This window comes from Chrysemys picta, chromosome 12, assembly GCF_011386835.1.
Source record: "Chrysemys picta bellii isolate R12L10 chromosome 12, ASM1138683v2, whole genome shotgun sequence".
Lineage (NCBI taxonomy): Eukaryota > Metazoa > Chordata > Testudines > Emydidae > Chrysemys > Chrysemys picta.
The window spans coordinates 6,659,326-6,680,050 of NC_088802.1; the positions used below are offsets into that span (position 1 = coordinate 6,659,326).

The 20,725-nt window shown below is 49.3% G+C and overlaps 1 protein-coding gene across 1 annotated transcript; it reads left to right on the forward strand.

Moving 5' to 3' along the window:
• The first annotated feature begins 3,864 nt into the window (after nucleotides 1-3,864).
• On the forward strand, nucleotides 3,865-20,371 carry LOC135974926 (killer cell lectin-like receptor subfamily F member 1). The gene is made up of 7 exons (XM_065564243.1): nucleotides 3,865-3,970; nucleotides 5,736-5,853; nucleotides 8,932-9,030; nucleotides 12,358-12,504; nucleotides 14,078-14,232; nucleotides 14,557-14,666; nucleotides 17,067-20,371. The coding sequence occupies exons 2-7, from the start codon at nucleotides 5,772-5,774 to the stop codon at nucleotides 17,185-17,187; spliced, it is 714 nt and encodes a 237-aa protein (XP_065420315.1). The 5' UTR covers nucleotides 3,865-3,970; nucleotides 5,736-5,771; the 3' UTR covers nucleotides 17,188-20,371.
• The last annotated feature ends 354 nt before the right edge of the window (nucleotides 20,372-20,725 follow it).

A 20,725-nucleotide genomic window follows, 5' to 3' on the forward strand; every position in this document is an offset into this window, starting at 1 on the left:
TTTGTTCCAAAGCTTAACTATGGTTCAAGTTAGAAAGTTATTCTTAATATCTGACCCAAATCTCCCTTACTGCAGATGAAGCCCATTACTTCTTGTCCTACGTTCAGTGGGCCTGGTGAACAATTGATCCCCGTCCTCTTTATAACAGCCCTTCACATATCTGAAGACTGTTATCACGTCCCCCCTCAGTTTTCTTTTTCTCAACACTAAACACGCCCAGTTTTTTTCACCTTTCCTCATAGGTCAGGTTTTCTAAATCTCTCATCATTTTTGTTGCTTTCCTCTGGACTCTCTCCAATTTCTCCACATCTTTCCTAAAGCCTGGACACAGAACTGGACACAGGACTCCAGCTGGGGCCTCACCAGTGCTGAGTAGAGCTGGACAATGCCCTCCCATGCAGGGCCGGCTCCAGCTTTTTTGCCGCCCCAAGTGGCCAAAAAAAAAAAAAAAAAAAGCCGCGATCGGCAGCACTTCGGCGGCTGCTCTACCGTGCCATTTCATTCTTCAGCGGCAATTCGTTGGCCAGTCCTTCCCTCTGAGAGGGACTGAGGGACCCGCTGCCGAATTGCCGCCAAAAACCCAGATTGCTGCGCTGGTGCCTGGAGCCGGCCCTGCTCCCATGTCTTACATACGACACTCCTGTTAAAACACCACCAGAACAATATTCGCTTTTTTTGCAACTGCCTCAAACAGTTGCATGAAGCCCAGGTCTCGCTTATGGATGCAAAAACATCTTTGCGCTGAGACCAAGTTCAGGATTTACCAACCCCGTGTACTACTTGTAAGTGTTATCTGGGTCAGACACCTAGACCCTCCTACAGGTAGACTTGGAGCAGCTGGATGCATTCCATATGTACTGTCAACACCAAATCCTGAGTATTAGGTGGTTTGACTTAGTGACATTTTGCACAATCTTGCAAGGATCTGGCTTTCCACCCCCCGTCGCTCATTTCACTCAAAAGCAGGGCTGCATGCTCTTTGGCCGCAGGGCCAGCTCTAGCTTTTTTGCTGCCCCCCACCCCAACCCTGGGTTCTCTCTTCCCCCCTTCCACCCGCACCCCCTGCCACCCCAGCCCTGGGTTCTCTCTTCCCCCCCCACCGGCACCCCCTGCCACCCCAGCCCTGGGTTCTCTCTCCCCCCCTCCACCCGCACCCGCACCCCCTGCCACCCCAGCCCTGGGCTCCCCCCACCAGTGCTGACTCTGCCCGCTCCCCCCTCGCCTCCAGCCGGTCCAGAACTGGCAGGGTTCGGGTAAGCAGCAGGGCTCCTGGGCCGCGCCTCAGCCCAGGGTCCCTCCATCCAGGGCTCCCGCCTCCAGGACCAGCCGGGACCCGGGAGGGCAGAGCCGGGGGACCGCCCTGGCAGAGGGCTGAGGAGCCGGGGCAGGGTAGCCCCAGAGGGAGTGGAGCCCTGGAGAGTGGGACGTGGGCCATGCACGGCAGCGCCCCGCCCTCTATGGCTTTGCTGCTGCTGCTGCTGCTTCTGGACGCCCTGCCACAGTCCCTGGGTGGCTTGGGCCGCTTCGCCCAGCCCCGGCTGCAGCGCTCGGGGGAGCGGCAGCCCTGCGGCAGCTGCAGGCAGCTCCGTGTGCCCCGTGGGGTGTTCCCCAGCCTGAATGTCCCCCGCTCGACGCCTGCCCGGCCCAGCTACAAGGTGTGGGCGCTGCTCCCCCGCGGCGCGAACCGCAGTGGCCCCAGGGCGCCCCCCGCGCATGACGCGCTGCTGCTGCCAGGGCCGGCTCTAGACTTTTGCCGCCGGAAGCACACACACAAAAATATGGCCAGAATGCTGCCCTTGAAAATGTGCTGCCCCAAGCACGTGCTTGGTTTGCTGGTGCCTAGAGCCAGCCCTGTTTGGCCGTGTTGCGAGGATGGACAAAAACACTCCAGCGCACGATGCTCTCAGACACTCCAGTGATGCGTGAAGGGGTGGAGCCACCTGCAGGCCCGCCCTAGAGATTTGTGGATTCGCAGGATTGAGCCAGATCTGGGAATTTCCCTATACTACACCTGGTGTGATGCCATCACCCATGGTCACTATGGCTGGTGCATTGGTCCTTAGTAGGTTATGTATGTTTGATTGATTTGATCACATAGTTGACTCATATTCAATTTGTGATCCATTATAACTCCCAGCTCCTTTTCAGCAGTTACACCACCTAGCCAGTTATTCCTCATTTTGTAGTTGCCCATTTGATTTTTTCCTTCCTAAGTGTAGTACTTGGGACTTGTCTTTATTGAATTTCATCTTGCTGATTCCAGACCAATTCTCTAGTTTGTCAAGGCTCTTTTGAATATTAATCCTGTCCTCCAAAGTGCTTGCAATCCCTCCCAGATTGGTGTCATCCCCAAATTTTATAAACATACTCTCCACTCCATTTTCTAATGAAAAAATTGAAAACATTTCTTTTTAATGAAAATATTGAATAATACTGTGCCTACGACCAACCCCCTGTAAGACTCCATTAGATACAACCTCCCAGTATGTCAGTGAACCATTAATAACTACTCTTTGAGGACAGTCTTTCTACCAGTTATGCTCCCACCTTATAGTAATTTCAGCTAGACTGCATTTCCCTGGTTTGCTTATGAGAACGTCAGGTGGGATTGTGTCAAAAGCCTTATTAAAATCAAGATGTAAGCTCATCATTTCTGCGGGATGTCTGAGGCTCTGACCCGGAGCGGCGTTTGCATCTGTGGTTCTTTAGTAGGCTTGCCTGATATTCTAGGCAGGACTGAATCTCCATTAGACAAAACTTAAAGAAGAGAATGACCTAGGAAGTCATTTCCATTTTTGTCCAGGCGCCCCCGACCGACCTCACCGAGGCCGGCCAGGAGCACCCATGACAGCAGCAGATGGTACAGTATGACTGGTGGTAACCGTCTTTGTCAACTTGCAAAGCAGCAGACGGTACAGTATGGCTGCTAACCATCTTTGCCAACTTGCAAAGGCAAGGGGATGCTGCTGTGTAGCGCTGCAGTACCGCGTCTGTCAGCAGCATCCAGTAGACATATGGTGACAGTGAAAAAAGGCTGAACGGGCTCCATGGTTGCCGTGCTATGGCGTCTGCCAGGGCAATCCAGGGAAAAGGGCGTGAAATGACTGTCTGCCGTTGCTTTCATGGAGGGAGGATTGACTGACGACATTTACCCATAACTACCCGTGACAAATTTTTGGCCCCATCAGGCATTGGGAGCTCAACCCAGAATTCCAATGGGCTGTAGGAACTGTGGGATAGCTATCACAGTGCACCGCTCCGAAATGCTTGCCACGGTACCATGGACGCACACCGCCGAATTAATGTGCTTAGTGTGAATGCATGCACTCGACATTATACAATCTGTTCCCGAAAATCAACTTCTGTAAAATTGGAGTAATTTCGTAGTGTAGACATACCCTAAGACTAGAATGGAAGATAATCTTACAGACAATCAGATTTAAAACACAGAGGGGTTCCCTCAGGGCAAAACTTTAAAGAAACCAAATTTACCCTTTCTTTTATTTGCAAAGGAACTTACAAATAAGAAAATAAGATTTACTTTAGATTTTAAAGTATTTTGTCCCCTTATTGGTTCTTCTGGTCAGGTGTTAGATAGGTTATGTAATGTGACAGACCCAGACCAGTGGGGTACAGGAGTCTGGTAGAGGGCAAATATACTGGTCACTGGATGAGTAGTTTTCTGTTCCCTGAGTGACCAGAGAAGGGGCTGCACTAGAGTAATCAGGAACCTGCTAGAACCAGTTAAGGCAGGCAGGCTAATTAGGACACCTGGAGCCAATTAAGAAGAAGCTGCTAGAATCAATTAAGGCGGGCTAATCAGGGCACCTGGGTTTTAAAAGGAGCTCACTTCATTTGTGGTGTGAGTGTGAGGAGCAAGAGGTGTAAGGAGCAGAGAGTGAGAGGGTGTGCTGCTGCTGGAGGACTGAGGGGCACAAGAATTATCAGACACCAGGAGGAAGGTCCTGTGGTGAGAATAAGGAAGGTGTTTGGAGGAGGCCATGGGGAAGTAGCCCAGGGAGTTGTAGCTGTCATGCAGCAATTACAGGAGGCACTATAGACAGCTGCAGTCCTCAGGGCCCTGGGCTGGAACCCGGAGTAGAGGGCGGGCCTGGGTTCCTCCCAAACCTCCCAATTGACCTGGACTGTGGGTTCTTCCAGAGGGGAAGGTCTCTGGGCAGTTCCCCAACCCACATGGTGAATCTCTGAGGCAGGAAAATCCATCAATAAGCGCAGGACCCACCAAGATAGAGGAGGAACTTTGTCACAGTACTCTTTTACCTGTAAAGGGTTAAAAAGCTGAATTAACCCTTAACTGTATGTTTATGACACCCTCTTTACAGATAGGTACTATGTCCTTCTCCATTTCTCTGGTACTTCACCCATCCTTCCATGAGTTCTCAAAGATCATTGCTAACAGTTCCGAGATTGCATCAGCTAGTTCTTTAAGTACACTTGGATGAATTTCCTCAAGTCCTGTGGACTTGAATACATCTAACTTGTCTAAATATTCTTTAGTTTGCTCTTTCCCTATTTTGGCTTGAGTTCCTTCCCCCTTGTTGTTAATATTAATTGTGTTGAGTATCTGGTCACCATTAACCCTTTTAGTGAAGACTGCAGTACAATAAGCATTGAACACCTCAGCCTTCTTGATTTCATCAGTTATTAGCACTTCTTCCCTGCTCAGTAGAAGACCTACACTTTTTTTCATCTTTCTCGTTCCTTATGTATTTAAGGAACTTTTTCTTACTGCCTTTTATGTCCCTTCTAGGTGTAACTCATTTTGTGCCTTAGCCATTCTGATTTTTCTTCCTACGTGCTTGTGCTGTTCTTTTGCACTCCTCCTTAGCAATTCGGCCATGTTTTTCCACTTTGTGAAGGATCCTTTTTGATTTTTCTGATCATTAAAAAGCTCCTGATGGACCCATATTGGCCTCTCACTCTTCTTTCTGTCTTGCCTTCACATCAGGATAGTTTGCAGTTGTGTGGTTCATATTGAACCTTGTAGAGTCAGTTACACCTTGACACAATGTGTGGAGAAAAAAATGAGGTTAAAAATTTAGCAAGGGAGGCTGGTCTCATGGTTAGGGCACTGGGCTGTGCCACCAAAGCTCTGAGTTCAGTTGCCAGCTCTGTGTTACTGACTCCCTGCGGGCAAGTTACAGTTGTTAAGCTCAACCTTTGCAGGTGCACACGTATGATTCTCCTTGGGCTAGAGCAGTGGTTCTCAAACTTTTGCATTGCTGACCCCTTTCACACAGCAAGCCTCTGAGTGTGACACCCCCCCCCCCCTTATAAATTAAAAACACATTTTTTATATTAAATGCTATTATAAATGCTGGAGGCAAAGTGGGGTTTGGGGTGGAGGCTGACGGCTCATGACCCCCCACATAATAACCTTGTGACCCCCCTGAGGGGTCACAACTCCCAGTTTGAGAACCCCTGGGCTAGAGAACGTGCATGAGAAATTGGTGGTAGAAAGCAGCTTTTTTCTGAAGACGTTAGAGAGGGCTGACAGAGTTGATTATGGAAAGAAGTTTAGCTTATGTGGTCACTACCATGGGTGCAGAATGCACGTCCAACTCTGCTGCTGCTGTCTGGACCATGCGTCTTTACTTATGTGGTTTCACACTCACTCTTGTGGAGAAGACAAAGCTCCTACCGCAGGCACACACCTGAAGCTACAGGCTGAGTCTGAATCCAGTTAATCACTTTGTCATTTCTCTTCTGAATAGCTGCTGGATCATCAAAGCTGAGAGCAGCTCCGGACAATGGAGGGTGAAGAGGGTTACGTGGCACTAAACCTCCACGAGAGGAACCAATCAGCCCTGTCACATCCCCAGGGAAGCCAAGGTATCGATTTAAAGTGTCCCCCTACGGTATTCACATTAGAATTATCCTCCCTCAAATCCCTCCTTCAGGCTCACCTCTGCCATGAGGTTATGGAACCCAGCCTGCGATCCTGGCTAGGCAGGGGATGGGCTGTGACTAGTCCCCTTCTCCAAGTCTTTTCCTCTTTTTCTTTTTAAACTTATTTTTCCATTAACACAAAATGGGATCATGTCATTATCCAGGTGTCTCTCCTTCTTAACAGTAACCTAATCAATTCACACTTCTCCCGAGTGTAACCAACCTCATCAATAACTGTAAGATTCCCGTTCCCTTTGTCTGTGTCTCTTGACTGTGAGCCCTTCAGGACTGGGACTGTCTCTGCTATGTTTGTGCAGCGCTCAGCACAATGGGGTCCCAATCCTGACTGGGGCCTTTGGGCCTTACCATAATAATAGAATCCTAGAAATGTTAGGCTGGAAGGGACCTCAGGAGGTCATCTAGTCCAGTGGTTCTCAGCCAGGGGTACGTGTACCCTTGGGGGTACGCCGAGGTCTTCCGGGGGCACATCAACTCATCTAGAGATTTGCCTAGTTTTACAGCAGGCTACATAAAATGCGCTAGCGAAGTCAGCACAAACTAAAATTCATACACTCAGTGACTTGTTTATATGACTATACACTGAAATGCAAGTACAATATTTATATTCCAATCGATTTATTTTATAATTAAATGGTAAAACTGAGAAAGTCAGCAATTTTTCAGTAATAATGCACTGTGACACTTTTGTATTTTTTGGTCTGTTTTTGTAAGCAAGTCGTTTTTAAGGGAGGTGAAACTTGGGGTACACAAGACAAATCAGACTCCTGAAAGGGGTACAGTAGTCTGGAAAGGTTGAGAACCACTGATCTAGTCCATCCCCCTGCACTGAGCTAGGATAAAGTATAACTAGACCATCCCTGACAGGTGTTTGTCTAACTTGTTCTTGAAAACTCCAATGGCGGGGATTCCACAACCTCTCTAGATAACCTTCTCCAGAGCTTAACTATCCTATAAATATAAATAATAAGAAGGCCTTGTCTTTCAGCAAAGAGACACATGAAAATATATGGAATGAATGAGGTACCATTGTATAATTCTGCTGATGATCAGATTAGTGCAGATGGCAGTAAATGGAGAGCTCTGCATAGACCGGGGAGTGTCTACGTTGAGAATCAGCACATGGCATCTCTAGAGCTGCTCTGGCAAGTGCCAGGCAAAAGATTTTGCAGGATCAAGGCCCTGGAAAACATCCAGAAAAGTAATATCAGTAAATTAGCAGAGATGGTTGGGGAAAAGCCCCCAGGAAGCAATTAAAAATCATTGTGGTGCACTTTGTTTTCTAAACAGACTAATTTTTCAAAATTGTCCTTGAAACCTTTTTTTTTTTTTTTGCTATATATTGAAGTTTTGACATAAATGATTTTCAGAAGTGGTATTTGTGACAGAGGGGAATATGTCTGTATCAAATTGAACATTATTTTGTTTGTTGAAGTCCATTTTTGTCTGGTCTCTTCCACTTTGGGTGCTAGATGCCAGTTTGCATCCTGTGTTGAAAAACCAAGGTCAGTCTTTTCTAGCTCTTGCTGGGCGTGGGACACCAATGAGAGACCCATCAAAGGCCACCAGCGCTGAATGCTTCTTCCCTTCCTATACTGGAAAAATGGGTTTCCTGCCAAGAGGGCCATTGACTTGGACTTTCTACGCAGAAGCCAAAGGGAGGGAGGGAGCAGGGCCGGCTCTAACTTTTTTGCCGCCCCCAGGCAAAAAAGAAGAGTGCCGTACCCCGCCCCCCCGCAAGCGCTGCGCTGCCGTACCCCTCCCCGCGAGCACCACACAGCCGAACCCCCCCAGCGCCGCCGAAATCCCCGCCCCAGCGCCACGCCGCCCGAAGCCCCGCCCCCAGAGCACTGCGCCACCCGAAGCCCGCCCCCCCCGAGCGCCGTGCCACGCCAGCCCCCGCCCCCCAACACAACGCCAAGCCCCCGCCTCCTCCGAGCGCTGTGCCGCCCGAAGCCCCACCCCCCCGAGCACCACGCCGCAGAAACAAAAAAAACCACCCTCCAGCGCTGCCCCGACGAACCAATAAATAAATAAATAAAAACCCGAGCGCTGCCCCGCCCCAAGGTGCCGCCCCAAGCATGTGCTTGGTCGGCTGGTGCCTGGAGCCGGTCCTGGGAGGGAGAGTGGCTGGAGCAAGGGACCAGACGGCACCACCACATGCCAGAAGACCAGACTAAGGAGAGAGGAGGCAGGAAGGGCTGCCTAGCCTAAGGCTGCTGACTGAATCCGGGGATCACAGGAGGAGCTAGATCAGGCTATGGGGTTGAGTTCAGGATTTTGTTGTGACTCTCTAATGCTTTCAAGAGTAAAGGTATCTATGGTTTGCTAAGCCTGGGTTCCTTGTTTTCCTGACACATTGTCCCTGGAGGAGTTAAACTAGAAAGCACAGCTTCTGCAGCCAGGTGGACTCTGGGGGAATGTGTCTAAGCCATTGGGGGCCTGTGAAGGCTGGGGAACGAGTTTGGGAGAGATCCAGCACTAGGAACACTAACAAATCAAAATGAGCATTTGTAGAAACTCTGCCAAACCCAAAGAAAACGACCAGATGTAAACAGGGAAGAAAAGAACTGGCATAGATGATGCGGGTGGAGGTGGGGAGGGGGAGAGGGAGCGAGCAAGAGAGGACTGAGGCTAGAACACAGAAGAGAAAAGAGGTAAGACAACAAGCGAAGATGGTGATGACCCTACACAGAGACTGAGGACGCCGCCAACAGAGCATGAAGGGCAAAGTGACCAAAAAAGCAAATGAAAAATGAAAAAGGGAAAGGAGAAAAAACAGACTAATGTTTGTGTTTACAGTTTAAGTAAAAAATATTTGAAACAAAGTTTCAAAAAACCCTTTTGGATTTTGGGGGAAAAAAAGGGCATTTTATTTATTTATTTTAAAGACGGTTTTGTTTGGGGGGAAAAAAATCAGCCTGCTCTGTAAATTACCCTGTGTCTCCGTTTAGAGCTCACGAGAGCCACTGCTGATATTTCACGCGCTATTGAATGTTACAGATTCTCCTCTGAATCTCCGTTGGTATAAAATCGTTTTGGGGATGCTGTTGGCAGGAAGTGTGGCCCTCAAGCTGGGTGTGGTCATTCCGATTCTCTCGGGTAAGCAATGCAAACTGATCTGTTTCCTTTTAACTCTGTGCACTAACTGTGAGATTCTTAGAGGTACTGCACAGAACTCGGCCCAGGATTCTGGACTGCTCCAGTGACATTCAGAGAGCCTGGGGCCAGGCTATGTTACGGCAGCCTGTTGACGGGAAGCAGAGCTGCCTAGTAGCTCCACATTGGTCCCACCCATGCCATGTCCCTCCTGCCCCAGCCCTGTTCCTCAGCATGTCTCCTCCATGCCAGCGCTTGCAAGAGGCTCCTTAGAGGACAGCTCACGGCTGTCTTCTGCAGTGACTGCACCTAGGGAATTCTCCCATGGTCAGATGAAGGGCTTTCAGAGCCCCTTTGAACTGCTGTGGTCCTTTTACCCATCGTGAAATGTCCCTCTAAGAAGATGCATTCACCATCTCGGCTGGCTAACTCATCACCCAGTTATGGTGGCTTTGATATTAAAGGTGACTTTGCTGAGTAGTTTGCTGATGTGTTTGTGACTGTACAATATTGCTGCTCTGCTAGAGTGGAATCTGCCCCCAGCAGGGGGCCAGCACGAGGTCTATGTACCATGTAAGTGCTCACTGAATGTCCCACAGAAAGTCAATGAAGGCTTTTGTCAATGATACCCCCCTAATGTGTCTAGCCAGACAGCAGAGAAAGCTAAAAAGCCTTTTCGTCGAGCTGGGCTCCTTGTACTGACACAACCATCAAGAAAACTGGTGGGAAGTCAACAAAGTGGAGCCATATTACTTGTAAATTGCAAGATTATGTTTAAATGACACTTCCCCCCCCCCATTTGAAAATGGACAAAAACTGCAGGGAAAGTGTTAAAGGTGATCTGTGAAAAGGAGGTGCCTCTTTGTGTACGCAGTGTTGTTGTAGCTGTGTTAGTCCCACGATATTGGCAAGACCAGGTGGGTGAGGTGATATCTTTTATTGGGCCAGGTTCTGCTGGTGAGAGAGACAAGCTTTCAAGTCACACAGAGCTCTTCTTCGGGTCTACCTGCTTCCCAAGATACACAAACAAGGGAGCCCAGGCAGACCCATCATATCTGGCCACAGTTCTCTTAATGAAGGACTATTGGGACTGATAGAAACCATCCTCAAACCACTCACCACACAAAGGGCCAGTTTCATCCAGGACACAACCAACTTCCTTCAGAAACTCCACAACATTAACAACCTCCCTCAGAACACCAGCCTCGCCACCATGAGTGTTACTTCCCTATACACCAACATCCCTCACCATGACCACATAGCTGCCTGCCTCAAATATGTACAAGACAAGAACTGAAGAAGAGCTCTATGTAGCTCAGAAGCTTGTCTCTCTCCCCAACAGAAGTTGGTCCAATAAAAGATATTACCTCACCCACCTGCTCTTTGTAATGTGTCATGTTTAAAGTTGTTTACTTTCATGTCAAGTATAACAAGCCTTCTCTGATTATTTTGCAGAGGTTTGCTTGGGGGACCAGAAAAATAAAGAGGGAGGTGTTGAGTTTTTAACAAAGAGAACATTTCTCCTAAGAGTTTTTTAGGCATTTGAATTAAATAAAGAAATTAACCAAAAACAAACATGGTTTAAACAGTCCAGCTAAAAATCATTTCCTCTCTCTGATGTTCGTTGTCATAGAGTGACTGGCCCCTTTAGAAGAAATGGGGTCAGTTCTGCCTGTCCCATATAAGCTGCCTGCTAGCCTGAGGGGATGGGAATAAGGGGGTCAGGTGACAGCCTGATGAACACCTGGGCCACACAGAAAGGGCTGAGAGAACTCAGGGGAGGTGCTACAGGCAGCACATTAGATTGCTGTGGGAGGCAGGGTCTGCAGGAAGCAGGGAGTTCCCTGGGAGGGGAGGCAGTGGGAATCTGCTAGGAAAAGGGGCCTGTGGGGGGAAACGCTGTGAGGTGGTGCTTAGCTAAAAGAGCCAGGAGGAACTCTGCAGGGGCGGGGAATACGGGAGAAGAGCAGAGAACTCCAGTGAGTGGCAGACTGTGAGAGGGACTCCAGGAAAAGCAGCCAGGAGTATACCAGAGCAGGGAAGGAATTAAAGGTAGCCCAGGAGGGGCTGAGAACTGAGCCCAGAGGGCGGACTGAAGAGCAGCCCATGTGGGACAGAAGAACCCTTTGTCGGGATGTTTGGTTGGATTTTTGTGACTGTGGCAGGGGACTCGACTTGAAAGTCGGTGGCCCTGGACAGAGGCTCTGCCACAGAAGTCATAGGCCGCTACAGAAGTAGAGTGGTAGACAAGAGGAGGCGCTAGAGCTGAAGAACACCTGCAATGCTGTGTCTTGGCTCGAGGGGGCGCACTGGCAGAGGGTCCTCCCCCTTCACTCACGTTCCCCTCCCTTGGTATTTGTGATGCCCAAATCCTATTCCTTGTCCGTTCACCCAGAGAATCGTCTAGGGGGAAAAGGGTAGATGAAAGTCAAGATGTTGCAAAGTGCCCAGTGACTTGGGTGTCCAGCTTGAGGTGCCTTAAAGTGGCCTGATTTTCAAAAAGGTGCTGAGCATCGACCCTCTGAAAATCAGGCCTCTTTGAAGGTGTTTCAAGTTGGACACCCAAAATTCCTGGGCACTTTGCAACATCTTGGCCTATACTACTCAAAAAAGGGGAGGAAGGTGGGGCAAAGAGGGGAATGGGGGTACACATGGTTCCCCTGCCATGGAGGGAGAGGGAATGGGGGTACACACAGAGCCCCTGCCATGGAGGGGAAGGGAAGGCATGAAGGGAAATGGGAATGTGGGTGCACATAGAGCAGCTGGCATGGAGAGAGAATAGAGGACTCTGGTATAGGAGGAGGAGGAATGGGGGGCACCCAGACACCCTGGCAGGGGGAGGTTGGGGGGAGTTCCTGCAATAGAGGGGGATAGGAGGATGCCCCACAGGGAGCTTGTGGGTGGAACGGAAGGATGGCAGGAGCCCCTGGTGTGTGCAATGAGCTTGGCTACACAAGGTATGAAGTGTGCGACCTTCCACACACACACACACACACACACACACACACACGACCTTTCAGGTGACTACAGACATTGCATCACAGGGCACAACCCCCATTTTTTTATATCTTTGCAGCTTACCTTTAAATATTTCAAAGTTATTGCAGATAAAGGAAGGGACCACACGTGCACACACAGACATGTCTCTGATGGCTTTTTTCATATTTACACAGGAAATTCGTAGCATTGGCCTGAGTTTTAAAGGGTCTGATTGTCTCTGTCTCTTCCTTTCTCCCACCCTCCGTTTGCTCCGTGTGATTCAATGTTCTATTGCACTGGGGGGCTGTCAGGGAGTTCCCAACCTCCAGTAACACGGTTGCTGTTTTCAAGGTTTCCAGCAGCAGCGGAGCAGAGTGGCCCCAACTGCTGCTGAGAACCACAGAGCTCCTGGAGGAAATGGGAATGGTGAGGAACCCAGCCAAGACCTGATGAGTTCTAGGAGTCCGTGTGAAGCACGGCCGCAGAACAGTTCAAGAGGTACCATCCGCTTCTTTGCGACTGGGGTGGGGGAAGGCAACTGCAGTGACAGGCTCTGATGTTTGTGCCATTTGTCCCATCCCCTGCCACTAGAGAGGAAGGATGGGCCAGTGGTTTGGGCACTAACCCTATGAGCTCTGGTTCAGTCCCCTGCTCCACAAACTTCTTGTGTGACCTTGGACAGATGGCTTCGCCTCGCCTTGCCTCAGTTCCCTGTCTGTAACATGGGGACGACAGCACTGCCCTGCCTTAGAGTGGTGTTGTGAAGAGAAATACATTAAAGATGGAGAAGCACTTTGAGATCTACTGATGAAAAGCTCTGTAGTTATTATTATTAGATAAAACTGTTCACGGCTGTGGTGATGTGGAGCTGTGACACCTAGTGTACAGTCAGGGTAAATCTTAAAGTCCACAGGCAGCAGAGGATAATGTTAATAGTATAATATTAAAACTCCAAGCATGCTGAACTAGCCGCAGCATAGGCCATTAGCAGTGCGCATTGAGGATTGCTGACATTGTTAGCTCTTGCTTTAAGAGCAGAAGGTTTGCAGGCTAGGGAGTTTGTGTGAGTGAGAGAGCAGCAGACGGACACTTTGCAGCCAGACAGCTGAAAGCAAGGTGGGGTGAATTGCCTTGGGGAGCAGCCTGCTTTGTCTCTCTTTGTTTCTGGGTGCTGGTGTGTTTTGAATTCTAAGAAATCTAAGAAACAGTGGGGGTGAAAGACCTGTCTGGCTTTAAGATTAAGCTAGATAAGTTTATGGAGGGAATGGTTTGATGGGCTAACGTGATTTTAGTCAATTAATCAACAGCGTGCCATCGCTGGTAAATAGTATCAATGGTCAATGAGGGTCTGGCTGGAGAATATTGCCCGCATGCTCGGGGTTCTACTGATTGCCATATTTGGGGTCGGGAAGGAATTTTCCTCCAGGGTAGATTGGCAGAGGCCCTGGAGGTTTTTCGCCTTCCTCCGCAGCATGGGGCGGGGGTCGCTAGCTGGAGGATTCTCTGCGACTTGAAGTCTTTAAATCACAGGATTTGGGGACTTCAACAGCTGAGTCAAGGGAAAGGGGGTGGGTCAGCTTTTGTGGCCTGCATCATGCGGGAGGTCAGACTAGATGATCATAATGGTCCCTTCTGACCTTAAAGTCTATGAGTCTAAATCAAGTTATGTTTTTATCTATTTATCTCCTCTGTGTGTCTGCTGAGAACAATAGAGAAACTGGCAACGAGGATGGGATTATAAAAAAATAAAGGCGACTGAGTAAAGATAAAATAGGTGCATTTGGCAATATTGACAATTTCCAATGTAATGAAAAAGAGGAAGATTTTGCAATTTATCTTCAGAGACTTGAGCAGTATTTTTATGTAAAGTGTATAGAAGAAACCGATAAACCAAATGGTGTTTTCCTACCATTGGTGGGTAAAACCACCTGTACAATGCTTAAAGACTTGTTTTCCACAAGAACCTGGGGAGCTGGACTATAAGGACATAACAGGCAACTCTGTTAAATGTCCTGGTTCCTAACTGAGGTTGCAGCCTATTTAATGCTGCCTTTTCCATGTCTATTTCTAGAGGGCTGTGGGTGCAAACTGTGCCCCATTGACTGGCTGCCGCACAAGAACAAGTGCTACTGGGTCTCTAAAGAAAGTAAAACGTGGAGTGAGAGTCGTGAGGACTGCTCAGCGAAGAGCTCTCAAATGCTCGTGATCCAAGATAAGGAGGAGATGGTACAGTAAATAAAAATGGCTTAACCCCCCCTTGAGAGATGAGTGTCGCTAGTTATAATGTAATACAATGGGCTTGCAGCAAAACAATGCCCCAGCTGTATGACATTTGGCTTAAGAAAAATCTATTACAGAGCACATTAAAATATCATTGATACGTGGAGGGGAAGGAGGGGGTGAGACTGGGAAAGGGAAACAGAAATTGGGTTTATATCTATTGCAGAGCTATGTAGCAGGTTCTCTTCCGTCATTCACCGAGAGAGCAAAGAAGCCAGAGAATTCTAGCAGGTTATATTCACCCAGACTCCTCCGTCCTGTCACTTACAGGCGTATGTACTGAATATTCCACAACGGAACCTGGTCTGGCTTGGACTCAGTGTTACATCCTCAGAGAGGAAATGGACCTGGGTGGACGGCTCCACGTTCGATGAAACACTGTGAGTGTTCATGGTTCCTATTTTGGCTTTGAAACTGAATGTGTCTTGCACGGTGCACAAGTGGGAACACAAGGTTAGTGCTCTCTAGTGCTAGCGGGAGCAGAGGTTGTCTGTGAGCACAAGTAAAGTGAAGCACCAGGCAGAGTCCTCCCCATGGAGAGCTGGTCAGTCTCAAGCCCCCCGTGTGCTTGCAAGACCACAGGACAAAGGGGGGTCAGGGTCTGTTTGGAGAATGGGCACGTCTGGGAAGACACTAGTTTAAGCACAATCCTTGTCTTGCTGAAGAGGCACTTAGCTGTTCACGCCTATGTTAGCTCTCAGCTGTGCTGCTCTGCCTGAGTGAGGTGGCCCTTGTCCAGCAATGCGCTCGTTAATGCAGGGTCAGGGTCCTCTCTCTCCTGCCGAGCAGCACATTTTACCTCCACCAGGGCTGCAATGGGGGTGGGGAAAGTGGTGGTATTTTCCCAGCCCCACCCACCAACCAGACTCCATCCACTTCAGACACCACTCAGTGAACATGGCACCATTGTACAAAATATGGCCACACAGGCTCTACTGGGGTCTTCAGGTTTGGCTCCCCAGCAGTGGGTTTGAATACACCCACGGGCAGGGCCAATATAATCACAGTAGGCACGTGCCATAGACCCTGATGGCCACGGTCATGTGATGAGGTCAGACTCTCAGCTTTCATTCTTTAAAAAAGTTTCTAGCTCTCGTGTTCACGAAGAAAAAGCTTGAAAATGTGACCCCGCTATAAGAGACACAGCAACATCTGCCTGAGTCTGCAGACAGCCTGTGACAATAGCTCTGAAATGCAGGGACAGTAGCATTGGAGCACCATTCTCCTTCCAGAAATGGCAGCTGGGCCCCCTTTCCCCTGCCCCAGAGAAGCAGGAACAACAGCAGCAGGGGCCCCAGTACTTACCCCAGCAATTGGTGTGTTTCTGCTTGGGTGGGGGAGTCAAGCATCTGCCCTTTTTCCCTCCTGCCACACACACAGGCCCCTGCTGGGGTGGGGTTGGAGGGATCCCCAGAGCAATGGGGCTGGGAGTTTTTATCTTATTGCGATACATGGAGCGGTTGTCACCCTTCCAGAGTGATTGGCTTAGGCTCTCTGCAGACTCAGGCAGCATCCCTGTGTTGGTTACACTCGTTTGACATGAGATTTTCACAATCATGAGACTTTTTAAAATGTAAGCCAAACTATAGAGTTGTCTTAAAAGAATAACTGTTCACTGATCTAGCCTCGTGTAGCCATGCACTTATATGCACTACACTCCCCACAGGATAGATGGACAGGATCAAGCTTTTTAATGTATATTTAGGAGGGAGGGGAATAATGTATAATGTTGCCAATACTGACTGTAAAAGGTTGTGTAACCGTTTCAACTCCTAGGAGATGAAAGTCATGGACTGTGTCCCTGGAAAGATCACTTTCCCTCAGGACTCAGATTTCATATGAGATTTGGAAGCTGTAATAATCTCAGCATTGTTCATATCTTTGCTCCTCCCACAGGTCCTTCCACTAGTCAGTGTATGTATGAGAATTACACCCTAATTCACGAGGAGAAAATAGCATTTTTCAGCCTTTTTCCTTTCAAACACCGTGCACAATATTAACTCTGCCCCCTAGTGCGTAGAACTGAGGATATTCTCTTAGGAAATATCACATAATTGATCCATAATGCATAATCGATCACCTGTCAAACAATAAAAGAATGGCTCTTTTCTCCTATAATTGCAGCATTTTCATTACGAGATGAGTTGTGGATCCTGAGAAAGCAGATTTCCTTGTTAATGTTTTGTTACCATATGTGCACCTCTGGCCAGTGTAATGAACAACCCAGTTCCACTGGACTTATGCAAGTGGGCAGTTAAAGCTACTCTGAATTTTCTCTTATTTTGGTGGGTAAATTCTCAAGCCCCATGTTGCATTAACATAGATTCTTGCACTCCGTTGGATAGCGTTAGTGCTGTATTGCTCCCTGTTGGTTATTCAGTAAGACAGCCAGAGCACTGGTGAGATAAAAAGAGGGGAACGGGATAGGAGCAGGGTTAGACACTGGGTCGAGGCGCTACCTACTGACGCACTCTGAGACTTTTAACCTTGTCTTAAAAATACAGGAGAATCTATTGTGTGCATGTTCTTGAAGACTAAGTTACACCAGAGGTGCTGGCCAATCATTGTGGTGGATTTTGCAAGTGTTTTCCAGTGCTGGACTGAGCCTGGCCAGCTCCTTTCCCACTCTGTAAGGCCTATTACTAACTAGGGCTCTGTAGAAAAGTACGGCTGAAGGATACTAGTCTGGAGACAGGCCACTCCTCTGAACGAGGGATAGCTGCTAAAAATCTTGCTCAGTAAAGCTAAACACCCAGTGACTCCTGCTCTTTGTTCCCCAGGTTCCAGCTGACAGGCGCTGCTGACAGGGAGAGCTGTGGGATGATCAAAGGGAACCGCACTATTTCAGAAAACTGCACGGCTGTAGGTAAATGGATTTGTGAGAAAGATGCCCTGAAATAAGCAGTCACACCAATGAGCTGCACTTGCGTAACTGAAATAGCAAGTGTCCCTGTTTATTTTCTAAAAGAAAAACACATTTACTAATTAACAAATTCTAAAGCCTCCGACAAACCCATTTTCCAAGGAAGATCCATTCACTTGTTCCTCAGGAGCTGGGTGTGATTTCATGAGGAGCTGGCTGCCCCCTGGGCATCACGTGTGAGCAGACACTCTTGGCTCTTAGGAACAGTTTGAAAATTAAAAGTTGTAAAGCACCAATGTCACCGCTGGAGACCTATTTGCCATTTGGCCACTGCTCAGAAAGGCGCCGTTTTGAACATTCTTCACCTGGCCCCACTTTCAGCCATAGCCTCTAATTCTGTGGGAGATTTAGGTGAAGAAGTGCCATTTTTGTATCCCCAAATCTGGTAGTTACTTACCAGGGTGCCAAGTATCAGGCCGTGTTAGTCTGTATCTACAAAAACAACAAGGAGTCTGGTGGCACCTTAAAGACTAACAGATTTATTTGGGCATAAGCTTTCATGGGTAAAAACCTCACTTCTTCGGATGCATAGAGTGAAAGTTACAGATGCAGGCATTATATACCAGGGGTTGGCAACCTACAGCACACGTGCCAAAGGCGGCACATGAGCCCATTTTGAGTGGCACGCTGCCTGCCCGGTGAGAGGAGGAGGAGGAGGGGCGGAGGGGCCGGAAAGCGCCACGCTGGGGGAAGAAGCGGAGGGGGGGGGGTCCCAGCCCCCCGCCCCACTCAGCCCCCACCGCTCTCCCCTGCGGGGGCAGGAGGCAGAAGCTTGGTCCTGCGGCAGCCACGTTCTCCCCCCCCACACACACATTTCTTCCCACAACGTGGTGCATTCTGGCCCCTCCCACTCCCTCTCCCTGCCCGTGATGGCTCTTGCGAAGGGGAGAGGAAAGGGGAGCGGAGCCGAGCCGAGCGGCAGTGTGCTCGCTGCTCCGTAGAGGAGGCAGAGAGCGGTAGGGACGGGCCTGGGGGAAGGGAGTGGAACAGGCTATATCCCTCCCAGCCCCCTGCCAGGAGCCGCTCAGGGCAGGGGGCTGGGAGCACCCCCACGAGCCGAGCACCCCAGCCCTCTGCCCTGCACCCTCACACCCCCAGCCCTGACCTCCAGCCCTCTGCCCTGCACCCCCAAACACCCTCCAGCCCTCTGCCCTGACCTCCCCCCCCCCACACCCTCCCCAGCCCTCTGCCCTGACCTCCCCCCCACACCCAGCCCTCTGCCCTGCACCCCCACACCCTCCCCAGCCCTCTGCCCTGACCTCCTCCCAATACCCAGCCTTCTGCCCTGCACCCCCACATCCCCCCAGCCCTCTGCCCTGACCTTCCCACAACACCCAGCCTCCCGCCCTGCACCTCCACACACACCCCAGCCCTCTGCCCTGACCTCGAGTCGCCCCCAACACCCAGCCTTCTACCCTGCACCCCCACACCCTCCCCAGCCCTCTGCCCTGACCTCCCCCCACACCCAGCCCTCTGCCTTGCACCCCCAGCCCTCTGCCCTGACCTCCCCCCAATACCCAGCCTTCTGCCCTGCACCCCCACATCCCCCCAGCCCTCTGCCCTGACCTTCCCCCAACACCCAGCCTCCCGCCCTGCACCTCCACACACACCCCAGCCCTCTGCCCTGACCTCGAGTCGCCCCCAACACCCAACCTTCTACCCTGCACCCCCACACATACCCCCAGCCCTCTGCCCTGATCTCCCCTCAACACCCAGCCCTCTGCCCTGCACCTCCACACCCCCTCCAGCCCTCTGCCCTGACCTCCCCCCAGCACCCAGCCTTCTGCTCTGCACCCCCCCCCAACACCCAGCCCTCTGCCCTGACCTCCCCCCAACACCACCCAGCCCTCTGCCCTGACCTCCCCTCAACACCCAGCCTTCTTCCCTGCACCTCCACACACACCCCCCAGCCCTCTGCCCTGACCTCGAGTCGCCCCGCTCAGCCCCCTGCAGGCCTAGGTGAACAGAACCCCAGGCTGGCAGTGGGCTGAGCAGGCTGGTGGCGTAAGATCAGCATTTTAATTTAATTTTAAAGGAAGCTTCTTATACATTTGAAAACCTTGTTTACTTTACTTACAACAATAGTTTAGTTATATAATATAGACTTATAGCGAGAGTCCTTCTAAAAAACCGTTAACATGTATTACCGCCACGCGAAACCTTAAATTAAAGTGAATAAATGAAGACTTGTCACACCACTTCTGAAAGGTTGCCTACCCCTGCTGTATGTGATTGGAAAGTATGAAGATGTGCTGCCCAAATGAGTTTGGATGTGTCCTAAGTGTGTGTCAATGAATATCTGGATGCTGAGATAGGTGATAAACTGTTTTATTGCAAATATCTGTGTAATTTAAACACATCACCACCTACTGCCCAATTTATAAATATGAAGGAGGCCTCACTGCAGTAAATATGGCCACTCCTGATGTAGCACCTGCAACATACAAAGGTTCAGGAAGGAGTTGAAGGACACAATGGGTACTGAACTAACCACACTGTTCAAACAGAAGGCACTTGTGAAAAAGATACTTGTAAACTCATTTGGCTGTGTCTCTCCACAAGTTGATGGCTGAATGATCACAGTACATGGAGGGGTGTCAAGGCTGCTTCCCCACTCTGAACTTTAGGATACAAATGTGGGGGCCTGCATGAAAACTTCTAAGCTTAACTACCAGCTTAGATCTGGTCCGCTGCCACCACTCCCAAAGCTAATTCCCTTCCCTGGGTAGCCCTGAGAGACTCTCCACCAATTCCCTGGTGAATACAGATCCAAACCCCTTGGATCTGTGGAAGTAGAGAAAGAACTGACAGGAAGGGGATGCAATGCATGACAGTTCGTTAGCAAGAGTTAGGCTAACTGTAACCCTGATAACGCGAGATTTGTAGAAGCGAGGATTGTGTGAGGCGGGTGAGAAAGAACTGTGTGAGAAGTCATTATGACCGGGTATAGATAAGGTGTAGAAGACCTTGTGTAGATAAGGTATAGAAAATATTGTATGTTGGCAAGAGTCAAAACAAGTGAAGAAATGAGATATCAAGATGGCCTATGTATAAACAAAATGCAACTGTTGCTCATTATTGTCTGTAACAAAAGGTATAAATGCTTGCTGTAATTGTTTACCTGTTGAGAGACCTTCTTAGCTCTCTCCCTCTGCGCAATTATGGGAGTTAATAAAGCATCTGACTTGCTGTACCTAAACAAATAGTGAGAACTCTGTTTTTCTCCGACAGATCTTAAAACAAGGAGAAATTAACCATCCCCCCTTCTTCCTCCCACCAACTCCTGGTGAATACAGATCCAACCTCCTTGGATCTAAAAACAAGGAAAAATCAATCAGGTTCTTAAAAAGAAGGCTTTTAATTAAAGAAAAAAGGTAAAAATCATCTCTGTAAATCAGTATGGAAAATAACTTTACAGGGTAATCAAACTTAAAGAGCTCAAAGGACCCTCCTCTAGCCTTAGGTTCAAAGTACAGCAAACAGAGATAAACACTCTAGTAAAAGGTACATTTACAA